This window comes from Ictalurus punctatus, chromosome 28, assembly GCF_001660625.3.
Source record: "Ictalurus punctatus breed USDA103 chromosome 28, Coco_2.0, whole genome shotgun sequence".
NCBI lineage: Eukaryota > Metazoa > Chordata > Actinopteri > Siluriformes > Ictaluridae > Ictalurus > Ictalurus punctatus.
This window is the reverse complement of record NC_030443.2, coordinates 705,440-733,260: the sequence shown is the minus strand read 5'-3', so window position 1 is coordinate 733,260 and position 27,821 is coordinate 705,440. Positions and strand designations below refer to the sequence as shown.

At 46.0% G+C, this 27,821-nt stretch overlaps 1 protein-coding gene across 4 annotated transcripts; it reads right to left on the bottom strand.

Moving 5' to 3' along the window:
* Positions 1-57: 57 nt before the first annotated feature.
* stard8 (StAR-related lipid transfer (START) domain containing 8) lies at positions 58-27,748 on the bottom strand. 4 transcript variants are annotated; one of them, XM_017459548.3, is made up of 15 exons: positions 27,542-27,748; positions 25,358-25,391; positions 12,449-12,520; positions 8,980-9,061; positions 8,700-8,763; positions 7,210-8,390; positions 6,817-6,990; positions 6,145-6,304; positions 5,018-5,216; positions 4,657-4,867; positions 4,407-4,518; positions 4,081-4,302; positions 2,727-2,944; positions 2,400-2,576; positions 58-2,286 (listed from the first exon to the last, which is right to left on the bottom strand). In XM_017459548.3, exons 1-15 carry the CDS (start codon positions 27,602-27,604, stop codon positions 2,169-2,171), a joined length of 3,087 nt encoding a protein of 1,028 aa, XP_017315037.1. In that variant the 5' UTR covers positions 27,605-27,748; the 3' UTR covers positions 58-2,168. The 4 variants fall into 4 exon arrangements, with proteins under 4 accessions (XP_017315037.1, XP_047007941.1, XP_053533179.1 ...); XM_047151985.2 differs by lacking the exon at positions 25,358-25,391 and having other exon boundaries at positions 27,542-27,675; XM_053677204.1 differs by lacking the exons at positions 25,358-25,391; positions 27,542-27,748 and adding an exon at positions 24,647-24,924.
* Positions 27,749-27,821: the final 73 nt, after the last annotated feature.

Genomic DNA, 27,821 nt, shown 5'->3' with positions numbered 1-27,821 from the left:
CAGGCAAAATGCGTGTCTGAGAAATCACAGTGAAAAGAAATAAAAACACCCCCAGTGTGAATTTCTCGGAATTTTTTATTATGAATTTTTCCAGCACACACGTCGTAAAAAACAGTCAATGGTGTAAGCAAGAAATTCACACACATTTTTAATCCTCTCAATTTGTTAATTTTCTTTCAAGAAAAAACAAAGAAAGAAATTGAAAACATGCAAATAACAGAAATAAATTATACTGAGATCTCAGCTCAATTCAAGGCACGTGTGGCATATAAAGGCTAACACACACACACACACACACACACACACACACACAGTGAATGAATTAATTAAAGCATTATGTTACAGCCATAAATACAAACCGTCTCGTTACTTAACACCTGAAATACTGCCGATAAATCAGAGCAAAAGACACACACACACACACACACACACACACACACACACAGGTCTAATCTGGGTTGGTCTGATTTGGTCTATTATAGTATATTTTTGATCAGGTATTTGGTCTGATCTGGATTGTCCGAACATTTAAAGCGTAGTTAGTAGTTTGGGTTTGTATAGTGTCTAATCCAGTGCATTTTTGATCAGATATAGTTTGGTCTAATCTGGTTCTGTTTCATCTAGTTTGGCCTGAGGTGGTCTAAACTGGTTTTGTCTGATCTGGTCTATTATGATTTGGTCTAATCAGGTTTGGTATAATCTGGTCTAAAGTTGTTTTTGTTTGATGTGGTCTAATCTGGTTTGATCTGATCTGGTCTAATCAGGTTTAGAATAATCTAGTTGAGTCTGATCTGGTCTAATCATTGATACTGTCCGCTCTAGTCTAACGGTGGTCTGGTAACTTTTAATGCATTTATAATTTGGTATGATCTAATCTAATCTCCAGTCTAATGTTTCCTGATCTGATATCATCTGCAGATTAAAGAATTACTGAATATAATACTTAAAAATCCAGAACTGAGCCGTCTGTGTGAAAAGATTTCACCCGAGTTTGGATTAAAGGTCAGAATATGGCTTTAGATCTTTATTTTTACTGTCTCTCTTTCTCAGACACACACACACACACACACACACACACACACACACACACACAATTTGCCGCATTCACAGTGTTGAAAGTGTGTGTGTGTGTGTGTGACTAACAGATTTTCAGATTTGTGTGTGATAAAAATACTGCTTTCTTTTCAGAACGATATTTATTTCCAGGAGAACACACACACACACATACACATATACACACACACACACACACACACACACACACACACACACACACACACACAGTGCATAATGCAGAGATAAATCCGGGACAGCTTCTGCCCCCGGTGCGATTCCTGATAGCTTTCATATTCAAATCATCTGCTCATTTACATATTTACATCTCTGACGTCTGATTGGCTGCGCGAGTGTTGGCCTTCCAGCTGACTGAAGATTCATCCTCGGAGCATGCGTTTGCTCTTCCCTGATCTGATCTAGCGTAATGTAGTCCAGTCTGATCTGATGATTTGATGTGTCCAGATGTGGTCTATTCTTTGGTTTAATAAGTTTCAACCTCTGATCTAATCTGGTCTGATCAGGTCTAATCTGGATTGATATGACCTTGTCTAATTTGGTTCAGTCTGATCTGTCCAAACATTTCTAATCCACTTTGATTGGATCACAACTGACCTACTGAAATGTGTCTGGTTTGGCATTATCTTGTTTTTTTTTCTTATCCGGTCTAAGGTCGTTTGATTTGGTTTAGTCTAATCTCTGACTAGTTTATGTCTGATCAAATCTGATCTGGTCTGATTTTTAAAAAATATGTTTTGCTCTAGCAAAGCATGTTGATCTGAACTGTTATTTTCTAACTTTTTCTAACATAATGCATTTGCAGTTTGGTATGATCTAATCTAATCTCTGGTCTGATCTAGTCAACCCTCCTCTGATCTGTTTTGATCTGATGTTTTATTATTGGATCTAATTGGATTAGGACTAATCTAAGGCTGGTCTGGTCTGTTCTAGTCAGTTTCAGATATCATGATAACTTTTCTGATCCAGTGGAACGTGTCTAAATCGGAGTATATCGGTTTGGTACGAGCTTTGGTGATCAGTTTTGGTCTGATCTGGTAACAGATCAGATGAAGTCGTTCCCCTGTAAATCTTGTCCTGTTTACGTTCTCTTAGTCTCAGAGTTTGGTCTCCGGTCCTCTTGCTGTCAGAACCGGGAACGAGCCACGTATCCTAGCAACCTCCGCGGCACACAGGTGTCCAAACACTTTATTATACCAGTCAGGAGAGCGCCCCCTGTAGGGGAGACACGCACGCGCACACACGCACACAGAGAAAAGTGCAAGTGTTAGTTTTGTAGTTGTGTATTACCATATGGTTGTGTGTGTGTGTGTATGTGTGTGTTATACCGTAGATCTGCTCTGCAGTAGTGTGTTAGTCTGCTCCGCCCCTTTCCACATGGCTCAATCATAATACGTGATGTCAGAAGCACTGCTCTAAGCCCCGCCTCCAGCTGCACGTTGCCGTGATCGACTGAAGAGGAGATGAGAACACACACACCCCGAGGGAGATCTGTGCACCAACGCCTAACACACACACAATACAGTAATTGTACACAAACACAACATAAAAGAAAAGCACTTTATAAACACAACCATAAAACATACATTCATATAGTGTGCGCGTGTGCGCGCGCGTGCGGGTGTGTGCGCGCGTGCGGGTGTGTGTGTGCATACCGGAGAACTACGAAGTCTCGGCGTGGGTGAGGTGCCATGCTGTCCGTGATGTAATGAAACACCTCCGTGTTATTCTCCAGACTCTCTATCACGCGGCTGTGCAGCAGGTCCTCGTCCCACAGGTGGCGCTCTCTCATCACACGGTGCAAAACCACAGTGGGTGGAGCCTCAATCTCCACGGAAACACGCCACAGGCGAATCGGGTGCCCATCTCCAACCTGCAATTGACCAATCATTATGCAGAGGAAGAGGAAGAGGAATAAACAGGGAATAAGGAAGGTTGACTCCCCGACCAACCGACCCACTCCCCGACAGACAGACTCCCCGACCGACCCCCCGACTGACCCACCAACTCCCCGACAGACAGACTCCCCGACCGACCCCCCGACTGACCCACCAACTCCCCGACAGACGGACTCCCTGACCGACCTCCCGACAGACCCACTCCCCGACTGACCCACCGACTCCCCGACCGACCCCCCCGACCGATTCCCCGACCGACCCCCCCGACCGACCGACCGACCCCCCCGACCGACCGACCGACTCCCCGACCGACCACCCGACTGACCCACCCCACCAACCGACTCCCCGACCGCCCCGACCGACTCCCCGACCCACGGACTCCCCAACCGACCCCCCGACAAACCGACCCACTCCCCGACCAACCGACCAACCTCCCGACAGACCCACTCCCCGACTGACCCACCGACTCCCCGACAGACCGACCCACTCCCCGACCAACGGACTCCCCGACCAACGGACTCCCCGACCGACCTCCCGACAGACCCACTCCCCGACTGACCCACCGACTCCCCGACCGAACCACTCCCCAACCGACTGACCCCCCCAACCAACTCCCCGACCGACCCCCCAACCGACCGACTCCCCGACTGACCCACCGGCTCCCCGACCGAAGGACTCCCGGACAGACCGACTCCCTGACCGACTCCCTAACCGACTCCCTGACCGACTCCCTGACCGACTCCCTGACCGACTCCCTGACTGTCTGACTCAATGATTCCCTGACTCACCGATTCCCTGACTCACCGAGAGAGACTGTCAGACCAACTGCTGCTGTTCACAGTGTGTGGGTTGTGTACTTCCTTTTTCCCCCTAATGTCCATGTTCTCAAGTTTCCCTAACTTCCAGTGTTTCCTTAACATCTCTGCTCTGTCGTTTATTTATTGCCCCAGTACCCCAGAGTGTGCAGTGTCCCCTGGTGTCCGGTGTTTTTTAGGTTACACTGGGTGCACTAATCTGACCCAGTATTTGGGACAGCATCTTAAATAAGCAGCTTCATAGAACAGACTGACAGGACAAAATCAATCAGGACAGAGTGTGTGTGTGTGTGTACCTTCTTGTAGGCAAGCTCAGTGTGTGGAGGTCCTGCTGCACTGTGCCAGCCCTTGCCCTTCTCGGCTGTATCTCTCAGTAAACACTGCACGTTGTCCTCCAGGTAGACGCAATAGTCCACTCGCTCTCCTCGTCTGTTCACTCCAAGAGCGTGCAGAGGCAGCGGCTGAGCGTCCGCTAACACGTATGAGCTACACGCCTGCAGCATCATCTCCTGAGGAATCTGACACACACACACACCCCGATTAGAGAAGCCCAGTTCTAATTTTAAAAGGAAGGTCATTTCATGCGACTGGGTCTTTAGTCTGTGTGTGTGTGTGTGTATACCTGAAAGAGCTTTTTACACTCCGTGATCATGTGACTCAGGCACTCAGTGGCCGCCATGTTCTCACTCAGGTCCTTGTGGTCTGGTTTGGCTTTGCCCCTTTTGCTAATCAGCCTGTCAGCACAGAATAAACAAACAAATAAACTAACAGAAAACATAGCAGCTGTAGGAGTAAATTATTCATACTGAGTGTATTTATACTACTGTGAGGTTACGACAGGTGACAGAGCGACTAAACGCTGCAACACACACCTGTGAGAGGCTGCGTCTCGTTTGGAGGTGTTGAGGTGCAGGATGGAGGGAGCCAGACACACAGCCAGTGTGTGTGCCGTCATCTGGTTCTCCTCTGCCGTGCTGATGTCACTGAGGAAGTAGAGCAGCGTCTGCAGAACCTCCCGGTTCTCATCGGGCAGGAGGAACACGGCACACTGCACCGCCTGGAGCCTCTGCTGCTGAGGCACGACTGTACACACACACACACACACACACACACACACACACACACACACACACAGAGTTAGGCCTGGATACACCAGGGTTTTTTTGTTACAGATTTACAGAGATGTGTGTGTGTGTGCGTGTGTGTGTGCTTGTGCATGCGCAGGACACTCACACTGGTAAATGTGCAGGAAGGTGTGTGTGAGTTTGGAGGTAAGGATGGGTTCTGGCAGATCTCTGAAGTACTGCTTTAACAGGTCAGCAACATCGTAAGCTGATTGGCCCTGATAGGTCACATGATCTGGGGAATTATCGTTCAGCTGCCTGAGGGCATGAATACGGGTTTTCACTCCGGACTTCCGGAATATTCCCACCTACGGACAGTGAGTGAGAGAGAGAGAGAGAGAGAGAGAGAGAGAGACGGAGCGAGAGAGAGACAGAGAGAGACATACAGAATGAGAGAGAGAAGACAGACAGACAGAATGAGAAAGAGACAGACAGAGTGAGAGCGAGAGAGAGAGACAGAGAGAGAGAGAGAGAGAGAGAGAGAGAGAGAGAGAGAGAGAGAGAGAGAGAGAGAAAGAGAGAGACATACGAGCAAAAGAAATGAGAATTTTACGTTCATTTTTAAAATTTGTATTCCATGTTTTTTTCTGTAGAATGAAACACAGCGAGGAGGCGGGGCTTCTTGCTGTCAATCACATGATTGGTCCACTGGTGACGTGCACTAGAGATGAACATTACGACTTACTTAATAGCTAAGCTAACTCCATATCTATCCAGATCTGTGCACGTTTACATTTATTAATTTAGTGGAAGCTTTTATCCAAAGTGACTTACAAATGAGAGAATACAAGCAAGGCGATATACCAAGCCGAGAACAATACGAGTGGTGCTACCGTACAAGATCCGTTAACCGAGTTCCGGAAGAAGAGACATGCAGAGTACAGGTGTAAGAGGCAAAGATTTTTTTATGTTTTTTATGGGTTAGTTAAGTGCTCACAGAAGAGGTGGGTCTTTAGCGGTGTCTTGAAGAGCTTATTTACCTACTTTACTAAAGTAGATAACTAAACGAAAAAAATAAACACTAACGTGGAGGACGCTCCGGTTCTAGAGTCGTCCCTGGCTTTCTACCAATACTCGTGTATGTGATTAGATCGGACTTGGTGTGGTTCTTAAATGCTCCGTGTGCTTCAGGAATTGTGGATGTGGGGGTTCTATATGTCCCACTGGGGTTCTAGAACAGCTATAGAACCCAGTGTGTGTGTGTGTGTGTGTGTGTGTGTGTGTGTGTGTGTGTACCTTCTCGAGACACTGGCTCCGCAGGTACCTCATGGCCTGCTGTATGCTCTGCGGCAGGGGCTGACCGGTGCGCTGGACGTTCACGATCGGTGGAACCCCAAACACTCGCTTGTCTTTGTAGTCAGGAACTTTAGAACGTTTCATGAACTTTGGCACCTTCCTGTCCAATCGCAACGCAGAACACAGAGACGTACAGGCCGTCACGGCCAATCAGAGCACAGCAGAGAGATCAAACCTTAATAAACAAAATCAACTTACACTTAACCAATAAAATCTGCAACTGAAAGAGACAAACGACAAGAAGAATAAAGAGAAATTAAATAAATACAAATAAAAAGGGAACGAAAAAAAAGAAACAAAAAGAAAATGAAAAAGAAACCGAGGACGGAACTGAAAGTAACCATGCACATTTGTTATAGTGTGTGTTTGTGTAAAATAATGGTTCTTTTGGGAGTGACACTAAGTGAATTTATTGAATCTATCACACACACACTCACACACACACACACACAGACACACAGACACACAGACACACACAGCTGTGCTTTTATCTTGAAGACACTGAACCAAATTGCATTATAATGCTCCATTTGTCACATGAAATGTGTCATGATCAAGAGCTCAAATGACTCACATGAGTGAGTGTGTGTGTGTGTGTGTGTGTGTGTGTACCAGCTCCGGCCGTGCTTGCTCGTGTCACAGTGTTTCTCCAGGATGGCCGTGAGTCTCAGCAGGCTGTATTTCTGCAGCAGGTTCAGCTGCGCCGCTGACTGGCGGTTAATCTCCTGTGACGCCGATGTCACGCTCGGGCGATGAGAATTCTGGAAACTGTGCCATCGCAGCTTCCTGTGAAGAGAAAATATATATTATATATATATATATATATATATATAAATATAAAAGCAAGATTAAAAAAGGAAAAGTAACACACTGCTAGTGGGCGAGATCAATGAACAAACGAATCAAGGCTAACGCTAACGCTAACTGGAACGAGTGTTTTAAAATATCTGCTCTAGTGAAAGGTTAAATGAAGGTCATGTTTCGACCGCGGTGAATTCTACCCACCTGCTGGGCCGAGTGAGAGACGACCCGACTCCCGAATCCCTCCTTTCCCTCATTTCTCCGTCTCCGTCTCCGTCGTTCAGTGAATTTCCCGCACTTTCGTAATCCGAGCGCTCCTCGTCCTGAAGCATGCTGGGTAACGTACTTTCCGTCATGGATTCGCTCTCCAGCCGTCGTCCCAGTGAGTTAGACCACTCGTCGATGTTGTCCTGCAGTCCGTGGATGTGCTGCAAAATGGCGTCCAGGTGCTCGAACGCGTCCCCTGGGCTCTGAACACAAACTTCCGGGACGTCCGGAGAATCCGGGAACGCGTCCGGGACGTTATCGTAAACCGAGCTTACTGACTCCACCGAGTTCTGACGCTTCCCGAGCGCGGGTGAGACGAAGTCCTGTGATTCGCTGAGGCAACTGCTGGTGCCGTCCAATGAGAATTCTCCGTCCTCTCCCAGCCAGCCAATCTGGTCGCTGCGCTGAGAGAAGGAAGTCGGACAAAGGCTCTCTATGGAGAGCGATTTGGGGAACGTTCCAGGTTTGTGATCTGACGGAAGATGAACGAGCCGCCCTTCTATTATTGGGTGACTCCTCTGATGCGTCAGTTTGGACCTCTCCCATGCTAACTGGTAGTCTTCCAGATAAAGACACGCCCTCTGAGTCTTGACGTCAGCGGCTGATTGGTCGACACCGCTACGCCGCCTCGTACGCGACTTCCATCCCACATCCACTGCGGCACCGATTCCTTTCGCGGTTGTTTTCGGCAAGCTAAGCTCTGGACGGAACTCTGCAACATGGGGATGCGTTTCCGTGGACACGCCCCTAGCAACCGCATCTTTCTGTCGCCGTAGAGACTCCATCCTGCGCAGAAAGAGCCTGGAAGAACGCTTCACTTTTTCTCGCACAGAACGAGGCGGAGAGGAGGAGTCGTCGCCGTCGCATTCTGTGGCCTCGCCGTAGCTCGTGACCTCTGGAGAGGTGGTTTCCCGGGCAACGTCCAGGCTCAGGCTGCTGAGGCTGAGGTCAGAGGTCAACGAGGTCACATCGCTCAGGACGCTGTCACTGCTTGCTGATGGTCTCAGGGTCGTGACGCCGTCGTGGCGGGACTGGAGGCGGGACCAGGTTTTACTGTCACGCTGAAACGCCCAATGGGAGCTCAGGGCACACGCATCATCCTCCTCCGAGTCCTCGCTCTGACACACACACACACACACACACGATAACCTTATTATAGCTCTGTGTAATTGGAACATCATTACTTTTGGAAGAATTTATTCCCGTTCCTTTGAAGCGCCGAAATAAACTCCAGCGTGAGCAATTCCTCCAAGTAAAACTCCTTCACACTCGATATTACAATTTACACAACAGCCACAACAAACTCCCTCAAAGTCGCACAACTATTTACGGGTTTTTAAGTACATAAAGGTTCCAGAGTTGCTGAACTGCTACCGAGTGGCTTCGGTTTGACTGACAGCTCTCACAGCCAATCAGATTTCACCCACCTGTTTGCAGCGGAAGTGAACTTCCAGACTCATAGCGGCGCATTTGTTCAAAGTCATCAATCTCCTGAGAACACACACACACACACACACACACACACACACACACACAGGACAAGAAAGAAAGAAGAGAATTTAAAGGAAAGAGGAAATCATGGAGCATTTTTCTTCAGTAAAGTGAAAGATCAGCGTTTTCTTTTGTTCTTTCTCCTCTGTTCTGATCTGTTCATCTTTCCTCTGACACGCGGCTTCCAGTGTATTTTTGCCCGTGTTTCAGTCTCACCTGCATAACGCTCGCACCGAGTCATGATCCAAAAACTCATGATCCCTCCTGACCGAGGAGATATCGATGGGGAAGAGAGAGGCTGAGAGAGAGAGAGAGAGAGAGAGAAACAGTTCATTAATTGGCTTCTGTGTGTGTGTGTGTGTGTGTGTGTGTGTGTGTGTGTGAACGAAAAACAGGATCATGTGAACTGTTGACACACAGCTGTGACCTCAAGTGTGATAACGGTCACAACATTTAACCACACTGCGGCTCTCACACACACACACACACACACACACAGGTTTATTATAAATCAAGTCTCTGCTATAAACACTTACAGAATATCAGCTGCTTCACATCATTACATCATCTGTGTGTGTGTGTGTGTGTGTGTGTGTGTGTGTGTGTGTGTGTGTGTATATATGTGTGCGCGCGCGTCTCGAGCACTTCCCGACTCGCTCGGTTTCCCGCCTTTGTTTCAGCCTCCTTCCTCCCGAGCGCTCCGCTTCACCCACTGACCCTTTCTAACCACAGACGCCCAGAGTGGACACTTCCTCCTGCTCCTCCTGCTCCTCCCTACAGAGTGCAGAATGAGACACAGCCACCGAGTGTTCCCTTCTTTCTCCCTAGTTTCCCCCTAAGTGTTGTCTAATCTTCTTTGTCCCAGTTTTCCAGAGTGTCTGCTGTTCCCCAGCGTTCCCTAGACACCCTCCCTACAGGCGGAGTAGGGATAATGAGACACAGCCGGTTAAAAGTGAACGAGAGAGACGCATCCTGCACTTACATTCTCACACACCGCAGGATGAGGCACGCCCGTCACTCACCGGGAGCGTTTCCATAGTCACCCATCTCCGGGAGGTGCAGTTACGGTTTATGAGCGAGGATTAATGACGTGTTTAATTATTTACACCCTTGCTGCGGTCGTCTTTAAAGGCAATCAGCGACGTCATTAAAAGCTCTTAATCCTTCTGGAAGCTTCATCTGCAAAATAAGCGCAGAACTAATGTAAGAGGGGGCGGAGCTTGTGGATTGTTACTCGCTTTAATGAATGGGTTCTCTGGTTACACCGGTGGTTACACCGAGTCCTTCTAAAGTTCACGCCTATAAAATCCTTTCTAATTTTAGCAACGATACCTGGAGTTAAAATACACGTCACGTCACGTGAGATCTCGATTTAAAGCCCCCGGCCATGCTGCAACCACACCCCTGAGCACACCCTGACATCATCCTGACCACACCCCGGCCATGCTGCAACCACACCCCCGAGCACACCCTGACATCATCCTGACCACACCCTGGCCATGCTGCAACCACACCCCCGAGCACACCCTGACATCATCCTGACCACACCCCGGCCATGCTGCAACCACACCCCCGAGCACACCCTGACATCATCCTGACATCATCCTGACCACACCCTGGCCATGCTGCAACCACACCCCCGAGCACACCCTAACCACACCCTGACATCATCCTGACCACACCCCCGAGCACACCTTAACCACACCCTAACATCATCCTGACCACACCCCGGCCATGCTGCAACCACACCCCTGAGCACACCCTGACATCATCCTGACCACACCCTGGCCATGCTGCAACCACACCCCCGAGCACACCCTGACATCATCCTGACCACACCCCGGCCATGCTGCAACCACACCCCCGAGCACACCCTAACCACACCCTGACATCATCCTGACCACACCCTGGCCATGCTGCAACCACACCCCCGAGCACACCCTGACATCATCCTGACCACACCCCGGCCATGCTGCAACCACACCCCCGAGCACACCCTAACCACACCCTGACATCATCCTGACCACACCCTGGCCATGCTGCAACCACACCCCCGAGCACACCTTAACCACACCCTAACATCATCCTGACCACACCCCGGCCACGCTGCAACCACACCCCCGAGCACACCCTGACATCATCCTGACTACACCCCGGCCATGCTGCAACCACACCCCCGAGCACACCCTAACCACACCCTGACATCACCTGACCACACCCCCGAGCACACCCTAACCACACCCTGACATCATCCTGACCACACCCCCGAGCACACCCTAACCACACCCTGACATCATCCTGACCACACCCCCGAGCACACCCCCGAGCACACCTTAACCACACCCTGACATCATCCTGACCACACCCCGGCCATGCTGCAACCACACCCCCGAGCACACCCTAACCACACCCTGACATTATCCTGACCACACCCCCGAGCACACCCTAACCACACCCTGACATCATCCTGACCACACCCCCGAGCACACCCTAACCACACCCTGACCACACCCCCGAGCACACCCTAACCACACCCTGACATCATCCTGACCACACCCCCGAGCACACCCTAACCACACCCTGACCACACTCCGCCCATTCTGTTACCATACCCAGACCTACTCTTAACCACACTCCAATCACGTCCTGATCTTGCTTAAACCACTCCCCCAAGCACACCCTGACCATGATGCGACCACGCCCCAATCACACCTATACCACAACTCCCCATCCGAATCATGCTCTGACCACACCTCGAACACTTCCTCGAATTCTTCATACAGTTCTAAAAGACACCGGTTTCTCTAAATTTCCCAGTGTGGTTCTAGATTAATTTGCATGGTTCCACTTTCACTAGTTCCAGGGTATAAAATCCTCAACGTACTTCTAAAAAGTGGGTTCGGGATTCATCAGTGCAGCTCTAAAGTCATTACCCTGCTTATAAAATAAGGGGCTTCTCTTTTTTTGTACTTTTACAATCATTAATGAAGATCTAAAATCGTCAGTCTGGCGCTAGATCACCCAAGAATCCGAGAGGTTCTAGAATCCTTGACGCAGTTCTAGAATAACCAACACACTGCTTATGATCAGTGAAGGGCACAGGTCACAGAAACGGAACTGCGCTGCTGTGTTTGACTGTGCCATAAAGACGGCTTCTGCTTTCCTGCACTCAGACTCCTGGACCTGATCGACATAAACAAGGCAGGACAGAGAGATAAGCTTGAACACACACACACACACACACACACACACACACACACGGCATGAAGTAGCAGGTCTCAAATCAATTTCCCAATTCACTAAACCAACATCATGGCACAAGCAGATGAACTCTAATCTACCACACACACACACACACACACACAGACACACAGAGACACAGACACACAGAGACACACAGAGACACACAGAGACACACAGAGACACACAGAGACACACACACACAGAGATAGAGAGAGAAAGCGAGAGAGAGAGGGAGAGAGAGACAGAAAGCGAGAGAGAGAGGTGAAGATGAAAGGTTTGTAAAGGGCAATGTGTGAGTGAGTGTATATCTCTGTGTTTATGTGTATTTGTATGTGTGTGTGTGTATGTGCACGTGCATGTGTGTGTGTGAGCGAGCGAGAGAGAGAGACGGTAATTGATTGATAATCTAATTAAACCATGCTGATTGATTGTTATAAATTACCTTCATAGAGCTGCACATACTGCGGGAACCCTGCTGCTCTCAGCCAATCACATGCCTCCTTTGCCTCCACCCCTACAGAGAGAGAGAGAGAGAGAGAGAGAGGGAGAGAGAGTTGTCATGAAATGATATCTGGTATGTACTAATGATATCTTGTATCTGATAATGGTATCTACTGGGATCATTAAACAGGACGGATGAGACCTCATTAGTTGTTTCCACACAGGAGAGCGGCGTTACGTCATCACTGTAACCTGCAAGCTTTCCGTCAGTGCTGTTACACCCAGTATGTGACTTCAGGAGGTGGAGTCCATTATTATACACCCTTATTACAATTCCACTGCTAGTGAGGGACATAATTCACCATTACACCGAAGAGCACTTCATATTCATCTCACATTTCACAGACCAACCACTGTGCTTCAATGACTCACCAGACAAGTAAGAGGAACAGAGGAAGCAGTCATTTCATCCAATTTCAGTGAGTGAACACACAGCCTGAAAAACTCACTAAGCCCTGCAAACACAGGTCCCTGAAAGCATGTGTCTGTGAAAACACAGGTCCCTGAAAACACAGGTCCCCGAAAGCCTGCGTGAAATAAAACACAGGTCCCTTAAAACACAAGTCCCTGAAAACACAGGTCCCTGAAAGCATGTGTCTGTGAAAACACAGGTCCCTGAAAGCATGTGTCCGTGAAAACACAAGTCTCTGAAAACACAAGTCTCTGAAAACACAAGTCTCTGAAAACACAAGTCTCTGAAAACACAAGTCTCTGAAAACACAGGTCCCTGAAAGCATGTGTCCGTGAAAACACAGGTCCCCAAAAGCCTGCGTGAATTGAAACACCGGTCCCTGTAAACACCGGTCCCTGTAAACACCGGTCCCTGTAAACACCGGTCCCTGTAAACACCGGTCCCTGAAAACACCGGTCCCTGAAAGCATGTGTCCCTTAAAACACGGGTCCCTTAAAACACAGCTCTCTGGAAAAACATTCTTTTAGAGCCCTGAAAATGCAGAGTTTTGAAAACACAAGAACGTAGGACAGTGGGGCTGCAGTTCATGGGCTATTAGTGTAACTTTGAGTGTCACTGAAAAACAACATTTGATTAGAACCTTTTAGAAGTTGACGATTTAAAAAAAATAAAAATAAAAATCTGCACATAAAACGTTTATAAATACCTCCATAAAAAGTGAGCTCAGATCAGAAGAAAAGGACTACTACCTCATTACACACCGACATAGACACCCATCTCATTTGCATACATAATGAAGCCAAATTATTCACAAAATTATTCACGTGTTTCCGTCTCAATCAGAGCCGGAACAATCAGACATCTCATTAACGATGGAGAGAACCGGCCCCGGATTTTTAATTTCATCTCACACATCACATATGATTAGAGAAGAATGAACGACAAACAAGCTAACCAGAGAGAAATATAAAGACACACTGCAGTTCTAGAATCTGGAGTCCGGGTCTAGACTCCTCAGAAAGGTAGTCATTCAGGTGGTCATTCAGGTTCTAGGGTCATCATGCAATGTGCAAAGATCTAAAATGATTCCAGATGTTTTAGAATCATCCTTCCAGTTCTATAATCCTCAGTGCGGTTCTATACACACACACAGCTGTGGTTTGACTTCTCGAGATCTTATCCGCTTCCTTTACTTCCTGTTTCCCGATGCAGCATTCTAGAACTCCCAGAGGCACTGCAGGATTTCCCACACACACACACACACACACACAGTCAGTCTCTTTCTACACTTCGTTGCAGTCTTAAGATGAGTCTCTTAAGATTCTAATCCGGCTTTATAGACGTTTACGGAACCATACTGGCGATTCTAGGATTCTTCCTCCAGTTCTAACATCCGTCCTGGTTCTAAAATCAGAGGAACCCCAAACACCACAGTGTGGTTCTACAATCCTTAGAGCAGTTTTAAAATCCTCTGTCCGGGTCCAGAATCCTCAGCGCGGTCCTATAACGGCCTGTCCAGTTCTAGATTTACCACTGCGGTTCTAGAATCCTGAACCATAGGGTCCTGAACTTTGGGTCTCGAATTCTCTGTGCTTTGGGATGGTTAAAAAAATGTCAGCGTGATTCCAGAGCTGTCGCACAGATTTACAGTCATCAGTGAGGTTCTAGAATCCTCCATTCAGATCCAGAATTCACGGCATCGGTTCCACCGCTCAGAATGTTGGAGAAAATACATTTTATCAGTAAAACTTTCTTCTTTTTTTTTTTTTTTTTTTAAAACCTCATCGCTGTTCTAGAATCATCAGTTCATCTCTAGAACTCCTCCTTCTCTAGAATTTTTGGAGTCGGTCAGCCTGATCCTACAATGTTCAGAGCTCTTCTAAAACCCATCCGTGTGGTTCTAGAATACTCTGTCCTGTTCACTACACCTCGCTAGTTTATCGCTTTAGCTGAAGACAGATCACAAGCTAGCAGCTGTTATTTTTCTGCTGATGAACACAACACAGAGATAGCCAACAGAGACAATACCAACACACACACACGCACGCACACACACACAGCATGTGAACAGCACCCTCCTGCCACACAAAAGGCCAGTCCTAAATTTAATTTACTCCAGGGGTTAATTTGGATACAACACTTTTTTTTTTTTTTTTTTTTAGGAACAGGAGTGATGTAATCTCAGTAGGGGACAAGAGAAAATGAGTCCAAACACATCATGCAGAGAGAGAGAGAGAGAGAGAGAGAGAGAGAGAGAGAGAGAGAGAGTGTGTGTGTGTGTGTGTGTGTGTGTTTTAACGTTAACCTCCTGCTTGCCTCCATATGGAGCACAATAGACAGACAGTAGGATACCAAAGAGGTGTGTGTGTGTGTGTGTGTGTGTGTGTGTGTGTGTGTGTGTGTGTGCGCGCGTGTGTGTGTGTGTGTGTGTGAGAGAGAGAGAGAGAGAGAAACTGAGGTTAAAAGGACATCCTAGTCCACCAAACACATCGAAATCGCACAATGCATTGCAGGAAGTTCATGTCTAAACTGACTAGTGACTATAGAATACCCATAACACACTACGGTGAGGAAAGATGGCAATTAACTGATTTGATTCTTTTAATTGTCCGATTGATTCTTTATTGATTCTTTTAAACATCCAACTGATTCTTTATTGATTCTTTTAAAACATCCAACTGATTATTTATTGATTCTTTTAAACATCCAACTGATTCTTTATTGATTCTTTTAAAACATCCAACTGATTCTTTATTGATTCTTTTAAACATCCAACTGACTCTTTACTCATTATTTTAAACATCCAACTGATTCTTTTAACCATCCAACTGATTCTTTACTGATTCTTTAGTTATTCCTTTAAACCACTCCAATTAATTCTGCTCTGATTCATTTAACTTAATAAAGTGATTCCTTTAAATATTTCTTTTACTTTTCAATAGCTCTTTAGCTAGCTTCTGCTTTCATGTTTATTTGTTGTTCCAGAGAAAACGTCTGTTACTGTGAAATGGGTGTGTGTCAGAGATCCTCTGATATTCCCTCAGCAGCTAGCATACAAGACCTTCTGTTAGCTCATATTTCTTCTTTGCGGACAGTGTAAGTACACAGTAACGGTGAAAACGTGACGGAACCACCTGGAACATCAACATTTACCTCAGATGTGTTGGTATGGTGATCAGTAGGAAAATTACACAGTCACTACACTTAGCATCGACCGCTAAGCAAACCTTGTTTGGTTCCACCATCCTGATGAACACTGGTAACCACAATAGAGGGTCATAGTTTTTTTTATTTTTACCCGAAAGCACAGTGAACATTATAGATTTGGAAATGACACATTAGCCACTGTTGCTGGCCACTGAGCTACGTCAACATATCCCCAAAAAATAAAAATCACAGTATGTAAATGATTCACATGATTTCTACACATTCTTACTGATTCAAATCGTCCTCATCGCTAATTATTTACACCTGATTACAACTGATTCATTGAATCATCCAATTAACGTTTGTTATCGAGTCTTTCTGTAATGAACCCTCAGATTATTTTCTTTTAATCTCCCTACTCATTCCTTACCACTGATTCTTTTAATGACTCAACTGAATCTTTACTGATTTGAATCCTCCTGATTCCATGATCGTTCTTCACATCTGAATCTTTACATCTCGTTTTTACTGATTCATTTACCTTTAACTGTCTAGTCTAACTGATTCATTGCCATTTCTTTTGACTCATTTTTGATTCATATGATTCGCACACACTTTGTAAGGGGTCTCCCTGTACTCAGCGCTGTGTGTTGAATAAAGTTCATTGTTCAGTCTGGTTCTTTAGACGTTTATATTTTGCTCTCACGTGGTCACTGACGTCCCGTCCCGAAGAACAAGGACAATGTGAAGAATATTTACAGATTCATTTAACAGTCCAAACGATTCATGGATCTTTTTAAGAGTTGCGAAGGTTTCGCGTTTTAGTGACGAGATAGTGATCAACCTTTCAGCTTGACCTCTTTAAACTCACCATAACTGCGGTGCCGTCGTCGAGTCAGGGAACCGTCTTGGTAACGGCGGCGGCACCGTGGCGACGAGGTCTCCATATCGTTAACCCGTTAATGATCCACACGTTTCCAACCTTTCTCCGACTTTGAAAAACTCCATTTAATCCAGTAAGGGTCCATCTCTCTCTCTCTCTCTCTCTCTCTCTCTCTCTCTCTCTCTCTCTCTCTCTCTCTCTCTCTCACACACACACACACACAGCTCCAGGTCCCCGTTGTGGTATAACGGGGTATAATACAATTTTGAAAAGCTCAGGCCAGAGCTATAAGGCTAAAGAAGCTGGAGTTGTTAACAGGATGTGGCAGGAGAAGGCAAGAAATGTTCCTCATGCTGAAGTAAAGAGGGGAATGTTGAGGGGTAGATGGGGGGGCAGTCTCACACTTCCTGCCCCATTTGGCCCCTCAGTCTGAATGGCCCACTTCACAATAAGTCAGGAAACACACACCACTCCGGCCACACCGCTCTGTGTGTGTGTGTGTGTGTGTGTGTGTGTGTGTGTGTGTGTGTGTGTGTGTGTGTGTTTTGTGTCTGAAAGAGTTAAGAGTGAGATTGTTAATTAAGAAAAAGAAAGAAAATAAAGAATGGACAATATAAAGAAGAAAAAAAAGAAAAAAAACTAACTAAAAAAAGAAAAACAACAGAAAGAAAGGAAATTTTAAAAGACAGTGAGCATGAAAGATAAAGAAATAGAAAATGAAAGAAAGAAAGAGTGTACAACAAGGTCTAAAAAAGAAAAAAGAAAAAAAAAAAAACAAACAAAAAAAAGGCAAAAGTTATTAACAAAGAAAGAAAGAGAAATCACTTATCAGTCTGAATCTTGGGGGCGTAGCCTCTAAGGCTGTTAGTTTTAGTGATGGGGGTGTGGCCTCGGCATCTGTCATTTTCAGCGGAGGGGGCGTGTACATAAACATTTAGCTTATTCCAGTCAGACAGATGGATGTAGAAGAAGAGGTTGAAGTGAAGGGGCATTTGCAGTTTGTGCTCTGATTGGCTCAGAGTCTCAGGTTCTGTTCAGCCACTTCCTGTCTCCTGAGCCAAGCCTGCAGGGGCATTGTGGGTAATCCCTAAGGGTCTCGAGCGAGTGATGGAAAAGGAAAGGAGTGGAGCGGACGACTGGGACAACACAGGAAACAAAAGATCAGACAGACAAGTGTGGGAGGTTCGGCTCTGTACGCATCACTTCCTCCCGAGGCGAGTCTGTCAGATAACGATCAGATCTCAGACAGGAAATTAAACACTGCTGAGAGAGAGAGACCGAGACAGACAGATAGGACTGATCAAGATTGTCCTTTCCTTTATTCATTCATTCATTCATTCATTTATTCGTCTCCACCCACAAGCCTCCCGATAAACCCCGCCTACTTTTACAGCTACAAGCATAGTTAAAGCAACAATGTTAACTCGAAACCTTCTTCCATGTTTCTGCAATTGTGCGATTGTGACGCAAGGATGATACTAGTGCCACGATACCGTTGTCATGGCAACCTTTCCAGCGGCGTCTCAAGTTGTTTGAAAATGAACTAGAACCCGAGTTCTGTCCGTTCCTGTCTTGGAATGTGAGCTGAAGAGGAAAGTCCCCTAAACCTCTGTTTATCCAGAATGGCTCATGATGCCTATCAACAACTCACACACTCACACACTCACACACTCACACACTCACACACTCACACACTCACACACTCACACACTCCTGTCTTGAAAAACCCTTAAAGCCAGACCCTGAAGAACAGCTGTTACTATAACACACACACACACACACACACACACACACACACTTTTGGCAGAAGGTAATAGAGGCTGTGATCATGTTTCATTTGCAACTAACAGGTTTAAACAAGTCTGAATGAAAGAAAGTCAGTGCCAGTTCTCTCTCTAACACACACACACACACACACACACACACACACACACACACCCAGGTCATTGGGGGGGGGGGGGGGGGTGTTAGGTAAGGGGTTACAGAGGCTTGATTTTGTGATCTGTTCTGCTGAAGTTCAAACCTTGAGAGACAAAAAGAAAAGATAACAGATGTTTATGTTTGAGGTTCTCTGCCTCTTTGTTCTCACTCGGTTCCGTTCTATTTCATCTTTCTCCCACTCGCCCATTTCCATCCCATTTCCATCTGCAGGGACTAATCTCACCCCATCGCCCACTGCCCTCGCATTCCACCTGACCTCCGCCTCTCGCTGCGCCTGTACTCACGCTGTAATCAGACTGTACTCTACACTCACACTGTATTCACGCTGTAATCTACACTCACACTGTACTCATGCTGTAATCAGACTGTACTCTACACTCACACTGTACTCACGCTGTAATCAGACTGTACTCTACACTCACACTGTACTCACGCTGTAATCTACACTCACACTGTACTCACGCTGTAATCAGACTGTACTCTACACTCACACTGTACTCACAATATAATCTACACTCTGTACTCACGCTGTAATCTACACTCACACTGTACTCACACTGTAATCTACACTCACACTGTACTCACGCTGTAATCAGACTGTACTCTACACTCACACTGTACTCACGCTGTAATCAGACTGTACTCTACACTCACACTGTACTCACAATATAATCTACACTCACACTGTACTCACAATATAATCTACACTCACACTGTACTCACAACATAATCTACACTCACACTGTACTCACGCTGTAATCTACACTCACACTGTACTCACGCTGTAATCTACACTCACACTGTACTCACGCTGTAATCTACACTCACACTGTACTCACGCTGTAATCTACACTCACACTGTACTCACAACATAATCTACACTCACACTGTACTCACGCTGTAATCTACACTCACACTGTACTCACGCTGTAATCTACACTCACACTGTACTCACAATATAATCTACACTCACACTGTACTCACGCTGTAATCTACACTCACACTGTACTCACAACATAATCTACACTCACACTGTACTCACGCTGTAATCTACACTCACACTGTAATCAGACTGTACTCTACACTCACACTGTACTCACAACATAATCTACACTCACTGTACTCACGCTGTAATCTACACTCACACTGTACTCACAATATAATCTACACTCACACTGTACTCACGCTGTAATCAGACTGTACTCTACACTCACACTGTACTCACAATATAATCTACACTCACACTGTACTCACACTGTAATCTACACTCACACTGTACTCACAACATAATCTACACTCACACTGTACTCACGCTGTAATCTACACTCACACTGTACTCACAACATAATCTACACTCACACTGTACTCACGCTGTAATCTACACTCACACTGTACTCACAATATAATCTACACTCACACTGTACTCACAATATAATCTACACTCACACTGTACTCACGCTGTAATCTACACTCACACTGTACTCACAATATAATCTACACTCACACTGTACTCACGCTGTAATCTACACTCACACTGTAATCAGACTGTACTCTACACTCACACTGTACTCAACATAATCTACACTCACTGTACTCACGCTGTAATCTACACTCACACTGTACTCACAATATAATCTACACTCACACTGTACTCACGCTGTAATCAGACTGTACTCTACACTCACACTGTACTCACAATATAATCTACACTCACACTGTACTCACACTGTAATCTACACTCACACTGTACTCACAACATAATCTACACTCACACTGTACTCACGCTGTAATCTACACTCACACTGTACTCACAACATAATCTACACTCACACTGTACTCACGCTGTAATCTACACTCACACTGTACTCACAATATAATCTACACTCACACTGTACTCACAATATAATCTACACTCACACTGTACTCACGCTGTAATCTACACTCACACTGTACTCACAATATAATCTACACTCACACTGTACTCACGCTGTAATCTACACTCACACTGTACTCACAACATAATCTACACTCACACTGTACTCACGCTGTAATCAGACTGTACTCTACACTCACACTGTACTCACAATATAATCTACACTCACACTGTACTCACACTGTAATCTACACTCACACTGTACTCACAACATAATCTACACTCACACTGTACTCACGCTGTAATCTACACTCACACTGTACTCACAACATAATCTACACTCACACTGTACTCACGCTGTAATCTACACTCACACTGTACTCACAATATAATCTACACTCACACTGTACTCACAATATAATCTACACTCACACTGTACTCACAATATAATCTACACTCACACTGTACTCACAATATAATCTACACTCACACTGTACTCACGCTGTAATCTACACTCACACTGTACTCACGCTGTAATCTACACTCACACTGTACTCACAATATAACCTACACTCACACTGTACTCACGCTGTAATCTACACTCACACTGTACTCACGCTGTAATCTACACTCACACTGTACTCATGCTGTAATCAGACTGTACTCTACACTCACACTGTACTCACGCTGTAATCAGACTGTACTCTACACTCACACTGTACTCACGCTGTAATCTACACTCACACTGTACTCACGCTGTAATCAGACTGTACTCTACACTCACACTGTACTCACAATATAATCTACACTCACACTGTACTCACGCTGTAATCTACACTCACACTGTACTCACACTGTAATCTACACTCACACTGTACTCACGCTGTAATCAGACTGTACTCTACACTCACACTGTACTCACGCTGTAATCAGACTGTACTCTACACTCACACTGTACTCACAATATAATCTACACTCACACTGTACTCACACTGTAATCTACACTCACACTGTACTCACGCTGTAATCAGACTGTACTCTACACTCACACTGTACTCACGCTGTAATCAGACTGTACTCTACACTCACACTGTACTCACAATATAATCTACACTCACACTGTACTCACAATATAATCTACACTCACACTGTACTCACAACATAATCTACACTCACACTGTACTCACGCTGTAATCTACACTCACACTGTACTCACGCTGTAATCTACACTCACACTGTACTCACGCTGTAATCTACACTCACACTGTACTCACGCTGTAATCTACACTCACACTGTACTCACAACATAATCTACACTCACACTGTACTCACGCTGTAATCTACACTCACACTGTACTCACGCTGTAATCTACACTCACACTGTACTCACAATATAATCTACACTCACACTGTACTCACGCTGTAATCTACACTCACACTGTACTCACAACATAATCTACACTCACACTGTACTCACGCTGTAATCTACACTCACACTGTAATCAGACTGTACTCTACACTCACACTGTACTCACAACATAATCTACACTCACTGTACTCACGCTGTAATCTACACTCACACTGTACTCACAATATAATCTACACTCACACTGTACTCACGCTGTAATCAGACTGTACTCTACACTCACACTGTACTCACAATATAATCTACACTCACACTGTACTCACACTGTAATCTACACTCACACTGTACTCACAACATAATCTACACTCACACTGTACTCACGCTGTAATCTACACTCACACTGTACTCACAACATAATCTACACTCACACTGTACTCACGCTGTAATCTACACTCACACTGTACTCACAATATAATCTACACTCACACTGTACTCACAATATAATCTACACTCACACTGTACTCACGCTGTAATCTACACTCACACTGTACTCACAATATAATCTACACTCACACTGTACTCACGCTGTAATCTACACTCACACTGTACTCACAACATAATCTACACTCACACTGTACTCACGCTGTAATCAGACTGTACTCTACACTCACACTGTACTCACAATATAATCTACACTCACACTGTACTCACACTGTAATCTACACTCACACTGTACTCACAACATAATCTACACTCACACTGTACTCACGCTGTAATCTACACTCACACTGTACTCACAACATAATCTACACTCACACTGTACTCACAATATAATCTACACTCACACTGTACTCACGCTGTAATCTACACTCACACTGTACTCACAATATAATCTACACTCACACTGTACTCACAATATAATCTACACTCACACTGTACTCACAATATAATCTACACTCACACTGTACTCACAATATAATCTACACTCACACTGTACTCACGCTGTAATCTACACTCACACTGTACTCACGCTGTAATCTACACTCACACTGTACTCACAATATAATCTACACTCACACTGTACTCACGCTGTAATCTACACTCACACTGTACTCACGCTGTAATCTACACTCACACTGTACTCACAACATAATCTACACTCACACTGTACTCACAACATAATCTACACTCACACTGTAATCAGACTGTACTCTACACTCACACTGTACTCACAATATAATCTACACTCACAGTGTAATCAGACCGTACTCATGCTGTAATCACACACTAATCTACACTCACACTATAATCTACACTCACATACACTCACACTAATCTACACTCACACTGTACTCACGCTGTAGTCACTCTGTTTTAGTTATTTATTCATGCACCACACTCTGAACACGGCTAACTGTTCAGAATGAAACCTGCTGACTGAAGCAGAAGATCGAGGAGGAAATAAATCTGTAGCGTTTTCACATTTCACTAATCAGAAATCAGGTCTGAGACGGGACTGAACAGGAGCCGTGTGTGTGTGTGTGTGTGTGTGTGTGTGTGTGTGTGTGTGTGTGTGTGTGTGTGTGTGAGAGAGAAACAGAGCAGGTTTCAGTGTTGGCTGTTGAACTGTATAAAGCCGAACGAGTAGTGATGAAGATAAATCGCTTCGACAACATCATCCTATATTCTAATCTATAAACAAATCTAGAACAACACGACCACGACAGTGAGTAACACGCAAACCACACACACACACACACACACACACACACACACACACACACACACAACACACAACACACACAGGTTCAGTGACAACCACCTGGTCTGTTTGTTTCACTTGCTGCAGGTTGTTTTGTTCTGCTTTGGGCTTGTATCACAAGACCTTCACAATTCCATGTTGCTGTTGTTCAACCTTTCAATGCAACACAACACACACACCGATATGAACGACAATAACACACACCTGTGCTTCCCTTATTTTAAAGAGCGGTCACGGTATGAGACTCTGACACTGCGGTCAACTCAATTCTTGACCTCACTGCGTTATGAAGAAGTTCCTGTTTCAAATACATGAGTAATAAATGACTGTGTGTGTGTGTGTGTGTGTGTGTTAGTTACAGTAAAATAAGCCGTGTGAGTGAAGTGGAGGTACTGTTACCACCCGGACGGTGATTGTTTTCCTCCACCAGCACGTCCCTGAGTGTGTTCTCTCCTCCACCGCAGCAACTTACCATCACTGTTCTCGTTCATGAAAGAAAGACGTGGACTTTTTATCCGTTTGTAGTTATATTTAATGAAACAAGTTACTTCGTGTTGTCATGTGTGTTATAGCAGCTATAAACCCCATGTAGAAGAAAAGAAAGAAAAACACAGGCACTTTATCATCATTACAGGTCCCAGGATTAAACCCCCCCCCATCGCACACCTTCGCGCATGCGCAGCAGCGCACTCCGTTTAAATAGAGGCTTTATTGTAGCGTTAATACAGAGACTAGTTTTTACCCCGTGAACTCACCTAAAACCCGCGTGTGTTTGCTTTTCCTCCTCAGCACGGGTAAAGCTCTGTATGTATAACTCCTGACACTCTTCTGCTGCACCGTTTCAGCAGTTTTATCCATTTTCGCCTTCTTCTCTGTTCTCCTCACGCGCACCCGGCCCTGTATTTATTCTCCCCGGTTCCTCCCCGGTTCTGTTCTTTCCTCCGGACCGCGCTCATTTCTCACCTCAGCGCCGCTACTCTGTGTTCTCTGAACTTACTCTTCAGTCCGGGATTCATTTCTAAACTTACACCCCCCCCACCCCCCCCTATAAAAAAAAAAAAAAAAAAAAAAAAAAAAACCGCTTCCTGACACGCGCACGATGTGAGCATCATGGGATGTGTAGTGTACAGACCACGCCCACGTTAGGTGAAAGAACTACAGCATAGTTTCATCCTGGGACAGTTTTAAAAGTTGTTTTGGTTTCTAGCAAATGAGCTAATGATGAACATCCTCACTGATTATATATATATATACACTACACAATATTACATACAACTTTACATTATACACACACACACACACACACACACACACACACACACACACTGTATATTGCACGATATAATATGAAGGAGTTTTGTGAGTGAGGAAAGCAGAGACATGGTGGAGTTGTGTGTGGGGAGAACGGGGAGAACGGAATGAACTGACCCCAGTGGGATTACTTCAGGTGTGATATGGAGACTCACCTGGACGCTTAGCTCCACCCCCCACTCCTACAGCCTGAAATGGAGAAATGACTGGATTACGTCACAGAATTCACCTGATCATGTGATGGGATATCGGGTTAACATCCCGACACCAACGTCACGTCATGAACGTGACAGCACTGACTCCAAATACCTCAAATAAACAACTCAAGTTCAAAATCACACAAAATAACATGCAGCTTGTTGATTGGAAAGAACTTCTCCTCTCCTCTTCTCCTCTACTCCTCTACTTCTCTCCTCTTCTCTTCTCTTCTCCTCTCCTCTCCTCCTCTCCTCTCCTCTTCTCTTCTCTTCTCCTCTCCTCCTCTCCTCTTCTCCTCTACTCCTCTACTTCTCTCCTCTCCTCTTCTCTTCTCTTCTCCTCTCCTCTCCTCCTCTCCTCTCCTCTTCTCTTCTCTTCTCCTCTCCTCTACTCCTCTACTTCTCTCCTCTCCTCTTCTCTTCTCTTCTCCTCTCCTCTCCTCCTCTCCTCTCCTCTTCTCTTCTCTTCTCCTCTCCTCTCCTCCTCTCCTCTACTCCTCTACTTCTCTCCTCTCCTCCTCTACTCCTCTCCTCTTCTCCTCTCCTCTCCTCCTCTACTCCTCTCCTCTCCTCTCCTCCTCTACTCCTCTCCTCTCCTCCTCTCCTCTACTTCTCTCCTCTCCTCTCCTCCTCTACTCCTCTCCTCTTCTCCTCTCCACTCCTCTTCTCTCCTCTCCTCCTCTCCTCCTCTCCTCTCCTCTCCTCCTCTCCTCCTCTTCTCCTCTCCTCTTCTCCTCTCCACTCCTCTTCTCTTCTCCCCTCCTCCACTCTTCTCCTCTCCTCTACTCCTCTACTTCTCTTCTCTCCTCTCCTCCTCTACTCCTCTTCTCCTCTCCTCTACTCCTCTACTTCTCTCCTCTCCTCTCCTCCTCTACTCCTCTTCTCCTCTCCTCTTCTCCTCTCCACTCCTCTTCTCTTCTCTACTCCTCTTCTCCTCTCCTCTCCTTCTCTCCTCTTCTCCTCTCCTCCTCTACTCCTCTCCTTCTCTCCTCTTCTCCTCTCTTCTTCTCTCCTCTCCTTCTGTCCTCTTCTCCTCTCCTCCTCCTCTCCTCTACTCCTCTTCTCCTCTCCTCCCCTCTACTCCTCCTCTCCTCTCCTTCTCTCCTCTTCTCCTCTCTTCTCCTCTCTTCTTCTCTCCTCCTCTCTTCTCCTCTCTTCTTCTCTCCTCCTCTCTTCTTCTCTCCTCATCTCCTCTTCTCCTCTCCTTCTCTCCTCTTCTCCTCTCTTCTTCTCTCCTCCTCTCCTCTCCTTCTCTCCTCTTCTCCTCTCTTCTTCTCTCCTCCTCTCCTCTCCTTCTGTCCTCTTCTCCTCTCTTCTTCTCTCCTCCTCTCTTCTCCTCTCTTCTTCTCTCCTCCTCTCTTCTTCTCTCCTCCTCTCTTCTCCTCTCTTCTCCTCTTCTCCTCTCTTCTTCTCTCCTCCTCTCTTCTCCTCTCTTCTTCTCTCCTCCTCTCTTCTTCTCTCCTCCATTCTTCTTCTCTCCTCTTCTCCTCTCCCTTTCTCCTCTCCTTCTCTCCCTCCTCTCCCCTAACCCTAACCCTCTCCTCCTCTCCTCTTCCTCTCCTCTCACTCTCTCCTCTCGCTCTGGTGTTTTTCCAGAACAGTCCGTTACGCAGCTCGCTGGAAAATCTCTCGGTATAAATACACCAGCGGAATGCGGTGATGATGTCATCGAATTTCCGGAGAAGCCGATTGGCCGAGACACGGGAACCTCAGTGGAGGGCAACTTTTAAAAAGAAGGTCGCCGTGGTAACCGAAAGGAGAACACACTCAGTACAGAGCACACACACACACACACACACACACACACAGTGTAACAGTTTCAAATGTACGCAGTAACACACACACACACACACACACACACACACACACACACACACAGTGTAACAGTTTCAAATGTACGCAGTAACACACACACACTAGATTTGAAAAATAACAGCTGCATTTATTTTTCCCCCATCATCTGTGTGTGTGTGTGTGTGTGTGTGTGGTTTGGGATTGCTCCTCACTCCACTGTCACACACTCTGCACCTGTCTCACTCTCTGTCTGCCTCTCTCTCCATCTCCATGTCTCTCACTCTCTCTGTCTGTCTCTCTCTGTCTCACCCTCTGTCCACCTCTCTCTCCGTGTCTACGGTGTCTCACCTTGGTTTTAGTGAGAAGTGCAGACAGACAGCTGAAGAGCCCCGCCCTCTTTATCCTCTTCATCCTCAGTGCCCTGATGTAGTGCAGCGGATCAGAAAGTCAGGGGTGAAAGGTCATTCAGGTGTGTGTGAGAGTGTGTGAAAGAGTGTGTGAGAGTGTGTGAGAGACTGACTCGGGCTGTTTCACTCATTCACTGCAGAGGGTGGAGTGTGTGTGTGGGAATGCTGAGTTTCAGAGCCAAGGGGCCGGCGCTCCTGCATACCACACATGCTAATGCTAA

Coding starts and splice junctions, on each gene's coding strand:
- stard8 (XM_053677204.1), bottom strand. CDS start 24,749: ATGGATAAAACTGCTGAAACGGTGCAGCAGAAGAGTGTCAGGAGTTAT. Junction 5,217..6,144: donor GGAGCCAGTGTCTCGAGAAG/GTACACACACAC, acceptor CACTGTCCGTAG/GTGGGAATATTCCGGAAGTC. Junction 4,519..4,656: donor CGAGACGCAGCCTCTCACAG/GTGTGTGTTGCA, acceptor CTGTGCTGACAG/GCTGATTAGCAAAAGGGGCA.